This window comes from Psammomys obesus, unplaced genomic scaffold (genome assembly GCF_907164565.1).
Source record: "Psammomys obesus unplaced genomic scaffold, mPsaObe1.curated_primary_1811, whole genome shotgun sequence".
In the NCBI taxonomy this organism is placed as follows: Eukaryota; Metazoa; Chordata; class Mammalia; order Rodentia; family Muridae; genus Psammomys; species Psammomys obesus.
In genome coordinates this window covers 40,760,719-40,778,411 of record NW_026593286.1, presented here as the reverse complement: position 1 = coordinate 40,778,411, position 17,693 = coordinate 40,760,719, and the positions used below count along the sequence as shown (strand labels likewise).

Below are 17,693 nucleotides of genomic sequence, written 5' to 3'. Positions count from 1 at the left end.
AAAACCTTCTAGGCTCGGAGGGAATTGAAACGCTTGAAGGAGGAGGCTAGGCGTAAGCATGCAGTTGCTGTCATTTGGGCTTACTGGCTTGGACTGAAGGTACTTCCTCCATGACTTCCTCCTGCCCCGGGTGAACATGAAGCCTCACCCCTACTAACCTGAGAAAAACTGCCAGCGCTTGCTGCTGTCTGCAGTCTTAGGAGACGTCAGCTTGACTAATCTGGTTTCTACATACCAATTTTAATGTGATTTTAATTTCTTTAGATAATAAATGTAATGCAAGATATTTTATCCAACACGTTTGTTTTTTTTTTTTTGTTTTGTTTTTTTTTTTTGTTTTGATCTTTTTATGGGCTTTTAAATCATGAGGCACAGTGCAGGCCTTGAGTTGGAAGCTGCTCTTCCGTCCTCAGTGGCCCGGGTGGGGGTTGTTTGCCTTCTGCCTGTGCTGTCCCATTAAGGGATGGAGCTTTCTCCCGTGTGATCATGGCTCAGCACACACCAGGGCGAATGAGATGACGGAGATCACTCAGTTCAGAGAACTATAAAGTTCAAAGACCTTGGGATTAGGGCAGGTGCTTGGTGTGGGAGGGAAAGGTACACACAAGTAAATAAGGAAATTTTATTCCGAGCACTGAAGACTTTCAGGCAATACAGAGATTTGGTCTTCCTGCTCAGTAATTAACCTAGCATAGTGAGACATCCACGTCGACTTTGGGGCTGGCCTTCTTACACTATTCCTTGTTAGTATTCTGTTTTAGTCCAGTAATATTAACTCTTATTCTAAATATTTGAGAATGAGCTGAGAAGTCATTGATTCTGCAGCTCGACAGCCTTCAGAAATATCCCTGAATATTGCTTTGAATGATCTCCATTTCCCCTGAAAGCCCCTCCTACAAACATTTAGTTAATTATCCTTTTTGATTATTCTGAGTATTCATAAGGTAATTAAGGCGTACCTTTAATACACATTTAACAGATGTTCTACTTGACAAATTCTGAATACATTCTTTACATGCTCTTTTTGAAAGCCAAGCAAAACTAAACATTTCCCATTTTATTTGTGTCTGAATTTGCATCACAATTTTTATAAGTGGAAGGAAACAAGTAGGATTGAATCAAGATTTTTACTCTACGTACTGATTTTTATAAATCGTATCTTCAGTTTTCTGGGTTTCATTGCATGTGCTTTCAAACTGTTTTGGCACTGGAGGTGTGCCATAGCAGCCCAGAGTGTATTCAGCCTTCAAGTGAATGTTATTTCTGTAGAATCAACCGGGATTTCTCTAACTATACCTCACCCCCCTCAGTTTCTAATAAGACAGAAGCATCTCATTACGGTTCCACTATTACTGTCATGAAATAAGATTAAACTCTTTTGAAGTTGAGGATTGTAATAACTTTGCCCTTTTTGTCATAAAAAGAAGCTATATTGTGAGCAATACTGTCATCTTTTGTAATAATTTGATTTGCTTGTATAAATAAATACAAAGTAAACCAGACACCTTTTAGGATAGGATACCTGGTACTCAAGAAGGTCCCCATTGTGAGAAGAGTGTGATGTCACTAGGTTTTTACTGTGTGTAGCTTTATTTGGAGAGGAGCCATCTGTGCTGCGGAATGTTGGACGTGCTGACATAGCTGAGATATGATGAGATTCAGCTGCACAGCACAGTGCTTCCTCCCCTCTTCAAGACGGGCTCCCATGTAACAGGCCTCGCTTTAACTTGCCAGCTTTCTTCTCTATGCCCCTGACCCTTACAAGCTGGAGGTCTGAAATGCTTAGAACTAACAATCCTGTGGCTGAAAGAGAAATGGCAGCTAGAACGTGGATAAAAGGAAGGCCTACCTGTATATAGTCTATGTCAAAATGTGAAGCTTCGACATTCTCGGTTGTACAGACCATCTGGGGTGCTGCTGCCTAGAGGGCAGACAGGTAGTGAAGATGAGGAAGGCCACAGCTTGGTTAGGAAGGATTGGCTGTGTACAGCTGGAGCCTGAAATTTCAGAAGCTACTGCGGTTCACCATGTTGGAGAAATGACACTCACTAGTACTAGGACTTAGAATTATTTTTCTTTTCCTTTTTACTTTTGTTTTGAGACAGGTTTTTTCTGTGTAGCCTTGGCAGTCCTGGACTCAGTTTGTTGACCAGGACAGACTCGAACTCTCAGAGATGTGCCTGTCTCTGACTCCCAAAGTGCTGGGGTTACAAGCATGTACCACCGGGCCCAGCTGAGCTTAGAAATTTTTAAGAGAAGCCTGCAATCTGAACTCTGATGTGAAGTTCTCAATTTAAAAACACATGTATAAAATGTTTATCTGCAGACTGAACTTGGCTTGTAGGTTTCTGTTTCACAACTCCCGTTGTACAGGTATTTTAAGCTTTTGTATTTAAGCCTAAAACATTGGGAAGTGAGAGAAAAAGATACAGAACATTGAGATACATAGACGGGCTAATATTTTGCTAATTTCTAACTCCCATTTATAAATAGATGATAATAAAATAATCTGTCCCCCTCAGCTTTAGTGTTTAACTGTACCACTCATTAATTCTGTAAACAGCTCACTTAGGTATTAGACATTAATATGTAAAGTAGATGATGACATTATTTCAAGGAAAGTTTCTATTTAAAATGCAGGATGTCTTACGTGCTGTGGTGATAAATATGAAATTTGGTGTGGTCAAATGGAAGATAATGTAGCCTAAAGGCTTCTAGGTTTCTTTTAGCTCTTTTCATGTTTGTTGCCCACTAGTAAAGTCTTGTGTTTTTATACAGGATTTTTGGGAATTTCAGTGTAGTTCTTCAGATAATCTGTAACAAAAACATCTGAAGGAGAAATTACCATATATAATATTTTATAGAACATGCTTTAGTTATGACAAGTTTGCAGCTATTCCTGTAGAGACATTCATGCCAATCATCAAGCTATAGAAAAGCCAATAGGATTCAGTGTCCCTTCAGTCAGTTTCTGTTTCTCTGGCGTAGTTTGTGTCCATCAGTTTTCTTAGTTGGAAAGGAGTAAATCTGCATGTTCCATACACTTTGATCTGTGTAGAGATACGGCGTTATGAGTGCCTGCCAGCCCTGGTCTAACCACTAGTCTGCTTCCTTTTAAAGGTACGAAGGGAATACAGGAAATTTTTTAGAGCAAATGCTGGAAAGAAAATCTATGAGTTCACGCTTCAAAGAATTGTAAGTTGAGATTATGTGCATGGAATTAACATTATTAGATCAACCATTTAATAGTACCAACTCAATAAAATAGGACTTCTAAAAACCCACATAAAGCATGGCTACAAAAGGACTGTAGGAGCCTTTCATGTTCACCCCAGGTTCAAATAGAATTGATTCAGAATGCTTAGGGGTCTGTGGTTGATAGACTGGATAAAATGCTTATTTTATTGGACATAGAAAACTGGGGAGGTGGAGTGAACAAAGTCAGGTTCTTGCCCTGCTAAACACCTATGAGCTCTGGAAGGCAAGATTGGCAGAAAAGTTGCTGGAAGCAAGGTGCCAGGGAGCAAAGGCGGGCGAGTCTGGACTCTGGAGCTGCCCTGCTGAAGGGCACACTATGGTGAGGCTGTAAGTGCAGAGTCAGCCAGTACTTCCGCCTATTTATAACATGAGTGAGTCACTTCTGAGGTCTTCTTTTGGTCATGTGAGGCTTTTCCGTGATAAGGCTTTTCCGGTGCCTGGCTCGTGTTAAGAGGAATGATCCCTTGACACAAAGTCAGAAATCGCCAAGTTGAACCCTTCCACATTAGGGCCATTTCTGTTCTGTAGTTTAGCTAGTCTAGACCTTCCTACAGTGATGAACGAGTTCTGTAACGCTGGAGAATGGCCACAGTCCACGTGTAGTTAGACACCACTTGGAAAGCAGCAGTGTGACAGTGGGACTCGTGGACTTAATGTTAGTTCCCTCAAATGCCAGTGTAAGTAGCTACATCCTGCGTGTGGCTCTCTGTTGAGCAAAACAGCTCTGCTGTGGTATCGGTGCTGGTCCCATGTTGACTGAGTGATTGTGTCTGTAGTCACCTTTCCTCATAACTCTCAGGTGGGGCGCACACACACCGGTCAGTATGAAAGAGTTAAATAGAATTATCAGATGAGATACACAATTTTACTGACTAAAGCTGATAATCCGGTTAAAGGCCGCTCTGGTTGATCATGGAACTTGCATCACTGTCTTTCTGGTATATTTTCCTCATCTAGTGTTTTCTGTCAACCCCAACACAGGTGCAAAAATACTTCTTGGAAATGAAAAATAAGATGCCTTCCTTATCGCCAATAGATAAAAATTGGCCATCAAGACCTTACTTGTTCTTGGATTCAACTCACAAGGAGCTAAAAAGGATCTTCCACCTGTGGAGGGTAAGCTAGGCCACCTTACACTCTTGTCAGAGGTCATTCTTGTTTTGAGTGTGTGAAGGCTGGGGTTGCCTGTAGGCTCGGAGGTGCTGGAGCCTCCTACGGAACTTAACCTCTGAGAAATTCTGCGGGAGCTGAGGCAGCACTTGAGCCAGTGGCTCCTGAGGTAGTCCGGAGGAAGAGGTCATGGCAGCACTTGTTTTTGTTTTAGCTTCCAGGTGGTTCATGTAGTTGGGGTTTTTGTGCTTTCCTCTTCTCTGAAGGAATGCTTCGGAGAGCTCCTCAGGCAAGGTAGTTAAATCCTGCTAATTAGCATGCACTTGCTTTACCAGACTTATTAAACACATGCACCGATAGGTTTGTGAACACACGTGTGTACACACTTCAGGCTAGAGAATGAGCAGTGCAGTCAGAGACAAAATGTCCTGTGCCCTAAAGAAAGGGAAGCTGAAAATCCACTTCATTTCCCCACATATTTGAATATGTCAGGTGCCTAAGGGAACAGAGCTTTGAGGCATATGCTCCTAAGTGGCAGGGAACTCAGGTACTGGTGTGGTGAGACACCACTGCCAACCTCCCCTTTCTGAGGAAACGGGAGCATGGGTGTGGTCTCTTCTCATGTACTCATGGCAAGACTTCCTTTGCATAAGTGGGTTGTTATATGGACTGTTGAATGTATGTGGTTATGAGGTGTAACCATTAGAAAGTCCTGTGGATATGACTAGTAGCTGTATATTCCATGCAGTCCTCTCCTTGATCACATGTAAGAGTGACAATATTGCTAATATTATTTGTGGATTCCAAGTTCTGTTCTGTGACACAGCTAGCAGCTTCTCAATTCCTAGGCTTCCCCTTTGAGTCTAACAGGGAAAGCATTTACAAACCTAAGAGTAAGAGCTGCTAATGTTGGGCTCCACTCTGCCTGTCTCTGCTCACCCATTCTCCTTGTGGGTGGAAGCTGGGGGAGGAGCGTTCACTCCTGATGGGAGCCTTATCACGGAGAGACAATGGTGATGTTCTCATTTCTTCCTAGAGTAGTTCCAGTGGAGGCCGCAGCCCCACCCGTAGTTCAGTCTTTGAAAAATCTGTCCCCGCTCCTGCGGCCAGTCCTTTGCCCCCCCTGCACTGTATCCTCAGAGTCAGAGCTGAGGGCTCCCATTGCCCTTGAACAGTATAAAGTGATATCAGGGGTGGGGGGAAGGGGGATTTAAGCATTGATTGTCAGATTGTGCGTACATGCCTGTGGACCGTGAGATCAGTTGAGGAGAGGACTACCGTGCTATGTCTGGGCTTGTTTGTTTTTGAGACTGGGTCTTACTCAAGCTGACCTCAAATTTGGTGTGTGGCCCAGGCAGGCCTTGGGTTCATCCTGTTTCTGCCTTAGCCTCCCAGGTGCTGAGGTTTGAGTGTCTCCAGGCTGGTCCAGCTGCTGCCAGCATTTTAAAATAAAAAACAGAATTAAAAGGTTAGAGGGGTGTGTGTGTGTACATCTGCACGGGATTGCCATGCTGTGCCATACACTGTCAGTCCTCTCAAATTTGTGTTCAGGCATGGTAGGCTCAGGGGTGGAGATTCTTAGAGATTTGCACTGTGGCAGAATGACTCTAGACTCCCTGGGCACTGGCCACTTTTAGGTCCTGTCATATTTTGAAGAATCATCTCAAATTCTGCAACACAGATGGTTCAAAACATTTTAAGACCAGCTTTTTGAAACCAAAATTGGTTTGACTTCTGTAAATGAGTGTGATGGGCATTTGCATGGCTACTCTTTGTTTAGCATACAAATGAGAAATTGGTCGGGTGTGGTGGCACACGCCTTTATTCCAGCACTAGGGAGACAGAGGCAGGAGGATCTCTGTGCGTTTAAGGCCAACTATGGTGAGTTGCAGGACAGCCAAGGGCTCTGCAAAGAGACCTTTTCTTGTCCCCAAAATCAAACAACAACAAAAAAAAATGGGAGTTTATTCGTGTAAGTGTTTCTTTGTGTACTTTTTTCTTTTGTCTCACAGTGTAAAAAATACAGGGACCAGTTCACAGACCAGCAGAAACTTGTTTATGAAGAGAAGCTAGAGGCCAGTGAGCTCTTCAAAGACAAGAAGGCCTTATATCCTTCTAGGTACGTATGGTTGTACTTACTGAGAGACACCAGTGTTCTATTAATTTCTTAAATATGTCTTTGCGTTTTATCTAATGTTTAATTTCAGTAAATAGATGAATGATACTTAATTTTGTGAATGACTTCAGAAGCCATTGGGTGTAAGTACACCCAACAGTGGTCAGCAGCTTCCATGGGATGTAGGAGGATTACAGTTGTTGGTTTTGCTTTATTGACCTTAGCTTAAATTATTTAGTAAACAGGAGGTCGTGCAAAATGAAAGCTTTTTGGTCTGTTAGGATAAACTGTCATTGTATGACCCTGCTTTCAAGGCTCTTTTTGCATTGAATTGTAATCGATGTTGGGAATCTTCCTGCCAACATCAAGTCAGGTCAGAAACTCCTTGTAAGGTCAGTGGCCAAGGCAGACAGTTCATAATTCTTGCTTGTTATGTAAGCATGGGCCCATAGTGTCCTGTCCTTTGGTTGCTAAATGGCTAGTCATAACCTCAGTAGCCCGTACAAAAGTTCAGATCATTTCTTGTGGACACCACGTACTCAGGAAAAGAATAAACACATTGCAAATCTACCAAGTCCAGTCCTGGACAAAGGACTTGGTGTATGTGATTGTCACCGAGTGGCCTACTTCATCGGTGTCCCCACATTCCTGTTTCATCTGGTCTTTACACACAGGTAGGTTATATGATTTCAGACCAGAATCTCCAGTGACTTGTAGCTGTGCCTAAAGAAAGGTCTAGAAATAAGAATCTATTACATGCCAAGTAGTTCTGTATATTTCATGTACGTATGTTATTTCTATCTGCAGATACATTTGAAAACTCTACTCTTAAAGATATTAGATGAGCATAGTTGCCAGGCCCTTTGAGTTTTAGCATTTTGAGTTGCACTGTTTCCTCCATAGCTTTTTGGGTGCTTAAGTCAAGCAGTGACTAAATTCAAGAGTTATCTAACGTACCTACTATGTGAAGAGTAAACTAACAGGACAGCATTGTGCAATCCTCAGCAATTGATTTTATTCATCCTTTTCTTTATACATCCTTAAATTAGACACTTCGTAAATACTTCCCATGAAAGATTCAAAGCAAACAAACAAACAAAAAACAACGGGCAGGTGGTGGTGGTGTTAGAATATATCACTAAGGAAACAAACTAGAATTAGGCCCTTAGCATTTTTTATCATTAAACACAATTAACAATGAACACAAAGTTAACTTCAAGCCAAGTCCTTTCTGGGGATTTGTGTCAGTTTTCGGAGAGGGTGGCACACTCACTTCCTCCGTGGGAGATGGGGAAGAATTTGTCTCCCCAAACTGTGAAGCAGCACGGCCTAGGGGGGCCCGCCTCTAATGTCCTGGGAGCTGCAAAGGGCTGACCACCTACGGAGATTTTTCTTCCCCGCCCACACTTTAAGAATTTCAAGCCTTCTGTGCTCGTTTCCAGAAATGAACCCAAAATGAAGCTGTAAACCCCATGGGCCAGCAGTCTTTTTTTCTTGGTGCCTTTTTCACCGTGCCCTGAGGGAGTTACTCAGGGTCTCCAAGGAAATCTCATTTAAGTGACCTCTAAGCAGAAGCAAATGGCTGTGGCTGTGCATGAGCGCCTGTCACCTCCAGGCACATCCTAGTGAGTCCCCGGAGTTCCCTCCGTGGGAAAATCAAGTGCTGTTTAGTTTTCTTTTATGTGATTGTCAGCCCCTCGATGTGTCCTTCCCCAGAAGGTCACTGGCTTTCTTCCTGGCTGTGAGAAAATGGCATTGATCTTTGGAGCAGGTGATGGTAATGTTGTTGGCCTTTCTCATTGGCTTACATTGTTTACACCTGTTGGTGTGCCCTGTGTGGGCAGCTGTTAGCTTTCTCTTACAGATGAGAGGAGAGTGCGCTTTCCTTCACACAAGACCATGACCTTGGGTCGGTGTGACCGTGACGTAATGGCTTATCTCCTAATTGGTACATGTGAGATTTTTATCAAAGCCCTACAAACCAACCGCCACTGGCTGCACTGAAATCTATTTGACATAAGTTTAAGGCTTTGTTCTGATTTAAGTCTAAAGCAGGTGCCTGTGCATTGTGTAAATACACTGAAGTCACTTTCCTGAAGTTGGTGACAATTCTGAAGGTCACCTGGCTTGTCTCCTTCTGACATTGATAATTTTATTTGAAACCATTTCTAAGGTACAAGGAGTTTTGTTTTGTTTTTTCTTCAGTGTTGGGCAACCATTCCAAGGAGCTTACCTGGAAATCAACAAGAACCCAAAATATAAGAAACTCAAAGATGCCATTGAAGAGAAGATCATTATCGCTGAAGTTGTGAACAAAATTAACCGTGCTAATGGGAAGGTAAAAAATGCTAACCTCCTGTGCCCTGAGAGAGTCCTGTTTCTGAATTATACAATTTGCATTTCACATTCCAGTAGTGTTGACTGTGGAAGAGTTTCTCCTCACTTTTAAATGTCGGTAAAGGTTTTCTCTGCACTGAACTTCTCATAAATTGAAAATTAAGAGCAGGGGAGATGGCTCAGTAGATAAAAATTACCTGCTCTGCAAACATGGGGGCCTGAGTTCAAATCCCAAGCTCCACATGAAAGAGCTGGGTATGGTGAGCTTGCTTGTAACCGCATACTGGAGGGTGACAATCCTGGGGTCTTGTCCAGCCAGCCTGGCTGAAGCAGAAAGGTCCCAGTTTGCTAAGAGACCCTTTCTCAAGGAAATAAGGGGGAGGAAGATAGATGACAGCCAGTATCCTCCTCTGACCTCTACACATTCATGTACATGCATCAAAGACCTACACACACACACACACACACACAGAAAAGGCCTTAAGAATTGATTATTATGTGTGTCTCAGATTACATAGGGATGCTTGTTGAAAGACAGCAGAGTAAACTTCCTGGAAATAACTAAAGGCTTACACTTATGGGCCATTTTGGAGTGTTTTTGGTCACTGGAACATTTATTTTTTTCCGTCTCGTTTCAGAGCACATCCCGGATTTTCCTCTTAACAAACAATAACCTTCTTCTTGCTGATCAAAAGTCTGGGCAGATCAAGTCCGAGGTCCCCCTGGTGGATGTGACCAAGGTCTCCATGAGCTCACAGAATGATGGTTTCTTTGCAGTCCACCTCAAGGAGGTGAGCTTCCCCTGGTGCCGGACAGAAAGGCTTCTCCATGTGGTGTCCAGTTTCTCAGCCACTGACTGGGCCTGCTGACTGGGCCTGCCGCTGGCACTCCTCCTGACTTTAAAGCTCGGCGGTATTCCCCCACATCTGAAATCTCAGGCCTTGTTTTTCAGTAATTGAATTACACTTTTATCAGCTTTCTCACCTCGCTGCTGAGTACTACATGAAAATGTCGAGATGGTTGAAATTATTTCTCTTCTGGTGTTGCTTCTGTATGGCAACTTAAAAATGTTACCTTCTTGTTCATCTTTAACTTAGTGGTTTATCAAAGGCTATAACTTCAGTAAAACATTGTCCACTGATTTTTGACCTAGTTTTTCTTTTAATATTTTATGCTTTTATCTGACCAATGGAGAGGTTAAAATGTAGGCACTAGACTTACTATTTTGATGACTGGGGCCAGTCAATCTTTTTTTAAAGATTTATTTATTATTTATACAATATTCTGCCTGTATGTGTGCCTGTATGCCAGAAGAGGGCACCAGATCTCATTGTAGATGGTTGTGAGCCACCATGTGGTTGCTGGGAACTGAACTCAGGACCTTTGGAAGAACAGCCAATGCTCTTAACCTCTGAGCCATCTCTCCAGCCCTGATCATGCTATTTTTAACTCCTCACTAGTCTCATCTTTAAAATGATTATATCTGCTTCATAGCAACGGCAGGAGGCTTTCTGCACACTGCACACAAGCGCTTAACAGAATGATGTCACGTAGTTGTCATTACCAAATAAATAAATGTTAGCATCTATTAATCAGACGTAGAAAAGACCCAGAGGCCTGCCTTAGCCTGTGTACCTCATCATGGCTCTAAACCTAATTGGAGGTGTACTGAGTCATACAACAGCTATCCCCAGCCCCGGTTACAGACAGAAACAGCTTTGGAGTTCGGTGAACCACTGCTGTTCTGACCACATCTCGGTCTAACCACAGCGGAGTTCTATTTGTTTCAAGTTCCTTAGTGATTCCCTGTGCAGCTGAGGTTAGGACCCTGGATAGTTCTGTTTTTGTTACTTCTTCTAAAAAAAATTGACTTTTAATTTTTTTTTAACAATTATTTATTGTATGTGTTTGCGGGAGGCAGTTTTCTCTTTGGACCATGCCAGTTTCCAGGGATCAAACCCTGGTCATCAGGCTTTGTGGCAGTCACTTCTACCCACTGAGCCATCTCACTGGCTCCTGTGATTACTTTTAAAAACCATATCACAGTCCTCTCCATGCATGGTCCTTAGTTGGAGTATCGGTCTCTGCAGTACCTCCTGGGCCCAGGTATTCAAAGGAAGCCCATTGGCTGCTCAGTTTCCGAGTGGATTCCCTAGTAAGGAGAATAGGGATTGTCTCTGACATGAACTCAGTGGCTGGCTCTTTGATCATCTCCCCCTGGGGGGAGCAGCCTTGCCAGGCCACAGAGGAAGATGATGTAGTCATTCCTGATGAGACCTGATAAGCTAGGGTCAGATGGAAGGGGAGGAGGACCTCCCTTATCAGGGGACTAGGGAAAGGGCATGAAGCGGAGAAAAGGTAGGGTGGATGGGACTGGGAGGAGACGAGGGAGAAGATGAGGGAGGGAGGAGACAAAGTGAATAAATTGTAATAAGTAAATATATAAATTAAATTAAATTAAAAAAACAAATCATGGAAAGGTTTTTGAACAGTGCTTTGAGAGTGAGTTAGAAGTTGGGTCGTTGCTTCTCAGACTTAACTGTGCAAACCCACCACAAAGGAATGTTGTGGCTTCTCATCCAGAGGGGCTGCAGTTGAAGGCTGCTCTGGTCCACTGACCAATATTAGGTAGCCGGGGCTTGGATCAAGCACTAGTCTTGTCCTTACTTGCTCATCTGGGAGGATGTGCCCAGTGTCTGAGGTTATGAAGACGGTAGTAGGTTTCCAGAAGGCCTGCAAACCTTTCCCTCCTCCATCTTGTCTTGTCTCTGCAGGGCTCGGAAGCAGCTAGTAAAGGAGACTTTCTCTTCAGCAGTGACCACCTGATTGAAATGGCCACCAAGCTGTACCGCACGACTCTCAGCCAAACCAAACAGAAGCTCAATATCGAGATTTCCGATGAGTATGTCCGTCTATCTTGTAGTGCGCTTTTTCATTTTCAGCTCTACTGCTGTGGTTTGGCTCTCCAGTCGCATCCACCTGTTTTAGGTAGCAGTGTATGTCCAGTATTTGTGGCCAATGAAAGATAGACCCTACGTGGCACTGACCAAAGCTGAGTCCTAAGTGCCTTATACTTCAGTAGTGAGACAGATATGTAAAAGAAAATTAATTGGCAGGTAACATGATTTTGGCTTATAGAAGGAGAAAGCAAAGGTAGGGTATCATTTTTGACAGGGAGGTGGGGAGACTTCTCAATAAACTGAGTAAGGAAGCAACCCAGACAGGAATTCAGGAAGATGCAGTAAAGCACAAACAGGAAACAGGTGCAGAGCCGCCCCCCCCCCCCCCCCCACACACACAGGAGCAGTCTCTGGCAGAGAGATTAGAGAAGATCCTGCAGAGAACAAGCAGAGTCCAGTTAAACAGAGCTTGGGTAAAGGGAGAGTGGGGCTCTTGCTGAGAATGGTAGAGACGGTGAGGGGTTTGAGCACAGCAGTGGGCTTCCCTGTTTTTCAGGGATGGCATTGAAGGCAGTGTGGGTGGTTACCTGGAGTGAGAAGCTAGACTAGAACAGAAGGGCTAGGAGCCTGGGCTGCCTGGGGCTAGGTGGTGGTGCTCAAGCTAGTGTGTGAACAGGAGATAGTGAGGAGTGGTCACACCTCGAGTGTGAAGAGATTGCCTGTTAGGACCCTGCTGTGACACTGCGCATTGCATGAATGCATGCTGAGGAAAGGGCTTTGTGGGTTGCAGATGTGGTTCTGAGTCAGACTTGAGATGACCTTCATTTCATAGTGATAACTGGAGTTACAGAAAAGGCATTTCACCCTGGCATTGTTTATCAGTAATGCTAAGACTGGTGTAGATGTAAATTTACTCCTTTTTAAAATCTTTACATCCACATTCTAATTATGAATACTAATGTCTTAAGATTTGATTGATTGACTGATTTAGAGGCAGGGTTTCTCTGTGTAGCCTTGGCTATCCTGGACTCATTTTGTAGACCAGGCTGGCCTTAAACTCACAGAGATCCTCTTGCCTCTGCCTCCCCAAGTATTGGGATTAAAGATGTAGACGTTTATTTTTAAATTAAAGTTTTTCCAAGCCAAGAAGTTTAGCATCTACTTGTTTGTACTTGTAGGACTCATGGGGCAGAAGCAGAAGGTTTTGCTGTAAGTTCAAGGCCGGACTGATGTACATGGCAAATTCCAAGCTTGGGGCTAAATAGGAAGACCCTGCTTCGAAAAGACTTTCCTAGTCTGTTATATTTCACCTCCTCCTTGATATCCTTGAAATAAATTCAGATCCCACCCTGTGTCTCCTTGGTACACTGGGCTCTGAGCAGTGCAGGGACCCACAGAGCTGTGAGCCATTCCTCACACAGGGATGCTTTGTGGCTGGTAGCTGGGCCTCGTGAACACTCCGTGGAATGGCCGTTTGGATTAGATGTCTTTAGAAGGAAAAGAGAGAAATATTAGGAAAAAGTAATAGCAGATTGGAGTCTAGTTAATCAGGTTTTAACCTGTTAGGGCTGTTAGAATTTTGTGCTCTCATTGGTTGCAGTTTACTGGAGATGCTGAGAGTTTGGCCTTTGTCAGTCACCATGAGCAGATCATTTGCATTGCAGATGATGATCTGGTCCCCTGGTACCTTGAAGCAGCAGCCTTCTAGTCACAGAAATAGCTCACACCTCAGTCCAGAACCTGAGGGCTTTCTGCTTGTGAGCATTGCCTCCCCTGCTGTTGGAAACGGTGCTGTTAGAGAACATTAGTAACAGCGAACTTGAGGGAAGAGAGCCTTTTCTGGGGAGAGCTGAAAAGTTTTCTTTAATGTGAAGCTTGGCTTCCAAAATCTCATGCCTTCTAAGACACACTGACATGTGTTTCTGTTTCTCAGTTGCTGTTAACAGTAGGATCTCTCAGTTGACTGTCTCCACCTGGGAATGCTGTTGTCATTATTTGATCCTGCCCTGCCCGACCAGATGGGTGTGTGACATTCTAGATGTCACAAGCCTTCTGTAAATTGTGCGAGTTATCTACATTGTGGCCACATGAAGACAAATAGATGGTAGCATTATAACCCCTGTCCTGCTGTATCTCCTAATGATTGATCTGATGAAAATACATCAATGAACCTTCTGCTATGGGACTATCTCATGGGTTCCTTCCCTAGACACCTAGGAAGCCTGGAGAGCAGTTTCAGGCAGCCTCCTTCATAGCCCCTGGTGCGCCCAAGCAGGCCTAAGAAATTCCCTTATGGAACAGTTCAGATGTAAACGAGACTTTTCATTCCCTGTCAAAATAGATGGTCCTGTATTTCCAGCCCTACATGGCCTGACTCCAGCCCATTGCCAGATGTGTAAAACATGTGTCATGAGCAGCATGCAGTTCAGTGACTATGCCCTTCCTCATAGCCTTTTCAGAAGTGGAAATAGTTGCTCTGACAAACTAGTTTCTCTGGTCATTGTGGATATATTAGCCAAGTTTTCAGAAAGCATCTTAGTCTGATCTGCTAATTCATATGGATGTGGAAATAAGAATTGATGTCCGTGAGAGACTCAGCTGTTTCCTAATCCCGGGTCCTTAAACCCCCGAACAGCCAGCCCTGTAGACAGCTTGATCTAAGGATACCTCGCAAGAGGTGGATGTTTCAGTATGAAGTCTCAACTGTAACTAAGCCATGTTCCTTTTCTTTGAAATTCTGGCCACCATTAACACTGTGAAATAATGTATTCCGTATTCCTATTAGCTAAAGAATTAGCTATTAGCTTTTCAAGTTGCTCTTCTGTGAAATGGAAATACATATTAGTAGTTAACCTCTCCCCAGTTGTCTTAAAGCTAAGTCCATGTAAATGACCAAGAACATGTAGGTATGGCTATTTCCCTTGTGGATCTTGGGTTTGCGCATGAGCATGGAGAAAGCATAAGACTTGTAAAATACTTGAATTTGTGTTAAATGTGAAAGCTGTGCAGAAGCACACAGGCGCAGTTACGTATGTGGCCATACACGTTGGCTCATACTGTTGATCGTAGCGCCTTTTAGCTTTGGGAAGCAGAAGCAGGAAGATTTCTGGGAGTTCAAGCCAGCCTGATAAACATAATGAGACCCAGGCCATCCCAGGCTGCAAGGGGAGACCTTGTCTCAAAAAGAAAAGAATAATGGTACCGGCTAGAGGTATATCCCAGATTGGAGAATGCAGAATTATGGTTTTCTTCCCCAGTGCCTTGAACTGAAAAGAACCCATTTAAAATGCCAGGGCTGTTGTCCTTTTAAAATGATGAGGGGCTGGAGAACCCACCTCTGTTGGGAGATGCCGGCAAGGGTAAATCTGAGTTCAGCCCTCAGCGCCCACACAGTGCTGGGTGTGGTGGCTTGTGCTTGTGATCCCAGCGCTGCAGAGGCTGGCAGAGCACTGGGATTCGCTGGTCAGCTAGGTTAGCATAATTGGAGAGTGGTGAATTCTGGTAAGAAGCCTTTTCTCCAAGAACAAGGTGGGTAGTACCCCGAGGATCTGTACCAGGGCTGAGCTCTACCAGGTACGGCACATACAAGCATGCCCAGGAACGCACACAAAGTAAATAGATCATCCTGAGAGTTAGAAGCCCGTGTCACATTTCACCCGGGGAGATGGCGTTTATAAACCATGGCCTCTTAACTGGAGCTAATGTGTACATCAGAGCCGCCGAGTCCTCCGCGTGGATGTTAGTACTGTCAACCACATGCTTGTTGGATGAGTCACTTGGGAATGCACCAGTACATGGAGAAAGGTCCAGAAGCTGCTGATGAGGATGTGTGGTGAAAAGATCAGGGAAGTGGGGTGCATGTGAACAGCTTTTTGAAATTCTGTAGCTCATGTGTTTAAATTGTTGAACATTTGCTTTGGCCCTTTAAAAATTTTGCCACATAAAAATGAGGAAAGGAAGAATTACAGTATGTTAATGTGCATTTATTTGATGCCCCACTGAAACGTGGGGTAATTACTGCCAGCTTGTCTGACCTTTTCTTGGGGCTAGCTGATGGCAAGTGGGAGTCCAGTGCCGTCACAGTTCTCCGTCAGAAGTGGGATGGTCAGCGTCTGTGACAAAGAAGGAAAGCTGGTGTTACTGTGCCCCTTGCCTGCTTTGTGTGTGGCTGAGTGTGTTTGCTTCTCTTCTCCTAGGTTCCTGGTACAGTTCAGACAGGACAAGGTGTGTGTGAAGTTTATTCAAGGCAGCCAGAAAAATGGGAGCGTGCCAACCTGCAAACGGAAGAACAACAGGCTCCTGGAGGTCGCTGTTCCTTAAGTGAGGCTCCTCTCGGCTCTCATGGACTATCTCTTCGTAATAGTGCAATTTGATTTGGTTTTATTTGGGGCTCACTGTATGGGAATTGCCAAAGGCTAGCTGTTAAGAGTCCTTTGTCAAAATTAAAAGTATTTGGCTAATCAGTTTTAATTCTTGGAATAGTTAATTCTTAAGTCCACATTCTGTCCTGGGCAGGATTATAGAAATTAACAGTGTCTGTTTCCATGTCATATGTGTTTTCTCCTTAGTTACCATTTCAGACATGTGTATCCTAAACCCATATATTACCCGTAAATCATTAGTCCATGTAAGCGTAGGCGGGGGCTTACATTCATTTATCAGATATTTATTGAAGGCCTACTTTTTGCTGGGCACTATGCTGAACTTATTAGGAACCTTTCTATTTCTAAAGCTGTTGCCTTCTGGCGATTTGTGCTGGCAAAACAACAGCTAAGAAGGTTAAGAGGTTGAGGCCAAATGATACTGCTAGTGCTGAGAGTGTCGGTAGGAACCCAGTAGACTGGGGTAAACAGTAGACACACTGAGAGGCCACGGTCCTGGGAGGAGTAGAGATAGGCGATTGGGTAAAGTTTCCTTACGTTTTGTTTGTTTTGTTTTGTTTTTAATCTATTTGAAAAAGAGACAACTGACATTTAGATATAAACATCGGTTTGTTCAGGTCCCCTGTGATTACCTTCTGTTAGAAAACAGAAGTCATTCTCCATTTAGACAAGGTAACTGAAGCAGACCAGCAGAATGCGTTGTTCTGGTTGCAGAGGAGCTTGAGATAGGACTCTAGAAGTCCACAGTGTACCCCTCAGTCAGTAGCTTTTGAAGTGACACAGTAAGAAAGGGCTGAGAGCTCAGAGTGGCAGATCTTCTCTTTGACGTGCAATAAGACATCCAAGATCACTTTTGAAAGTTTTATTTATAATATACTTTTTTTTTGTATGAGAGAGCTGATTGGTACAGGGTGTGTATTTTAGTAAAAAATCAAAATTAAGTTAGAATTAGTTTTCAGGGCTTTTGGTTTTTTTGTTTTATTTTTATTTTTTCTTCAAAATTTCCAACAAGGATTCACTTTGGAAAGCACATTTTAACCTCTGGAATTAAATTGTTTCTTATTTGGGATGATAATGTATATACATTGGCATTGTGTTAAATAATAAAATTGTTCTAATTTGGTGCCATTTGCTGGATCACAACTGTATTTTTGTATCTCAAGTATTTTCATATGTTACATGGCAAAGTGATATGTTACAGAAAGGTTTCCACTCAAGTGTGATATGGTCTCTGTGTTAATGATTTCCACTAATCTTTTTGTACCAGTATCAGTCAATGGAAAAATTCTCTGGGGATTTTCTTTTGATTTTTGTACTTCAAAAAAAAAAAAAAGAAAAGAAAAAGAAAAAGTTCTGATAAAGAAATTCTCAGAAGTCTCTGTGTTTATTGGTAGAGGTAGAGGATATGTTTTTTCTATTTCCTAAAGTAGGTAAATTGATAGTTCCCACTCTAGGCAAGTGGAAACTTAGGACTGATGGATGATATTTTTAAAGCATATAGTTACAATTACTAAATATGCTTACAACATTCAAAACACTGGTCAGTGTGAAAGCTACAAACTGTACATTCGCTCACCACCCATCTGCTCA

At 43.2% G+C, this 17,693-nt stretch overlaps 1 protein-coding gene across 6 annotated transcripts in view; it reads left to right on the top strand.

The window, feature by feature from the left end:
* Myo1b (myosin IB) overlaps positions 1-17,468 on the top strand; it is a 158,385-nt gene extending 140,917 nt beyond the window's left edge. For 5 of the 6 annotated variants that reach the window (XM_055616442.1, XM_055616441.1, XM_055616440.1 and 2 more), the window contains 8 exons: positions 13-99; positions 3,121-3,195; positions 4,240-4,374; positions 6,381-6,487; positions 8,690-8,822; positions 9,460-9,612; positions 11,596-11,723; positions 15,918-17,468. In XM_055616442.1, coding sequence (XP_055472417.1) covers positions 13-99; positions 3,121-3,195; positions 4,240-4,374; positions 6,381-6,487; positions 8,690-8,822; positions 9,460-9,612; positions 11,596-11,723; positions 15,918-16,041 — 942 coding nt within the window. In that variant the 3' untranslated portion in view covers positions 16,042-17,468. The remainder of the gene's footprint in view (positions 1-12; positions 100-3,120; positions 3,196-4,239; positions 4,375-6,380; positions 6,488-8,689; positions 8,823-9,459; positions 9,613-11,595; positions 11,724-15,917) is intronic. The other variant, XM_055616444.1, reaches the window with a different exon arrangement.
* The last annotated feature ends 225 nt before the right edge of the window (positions 17,469-17,693 follow it).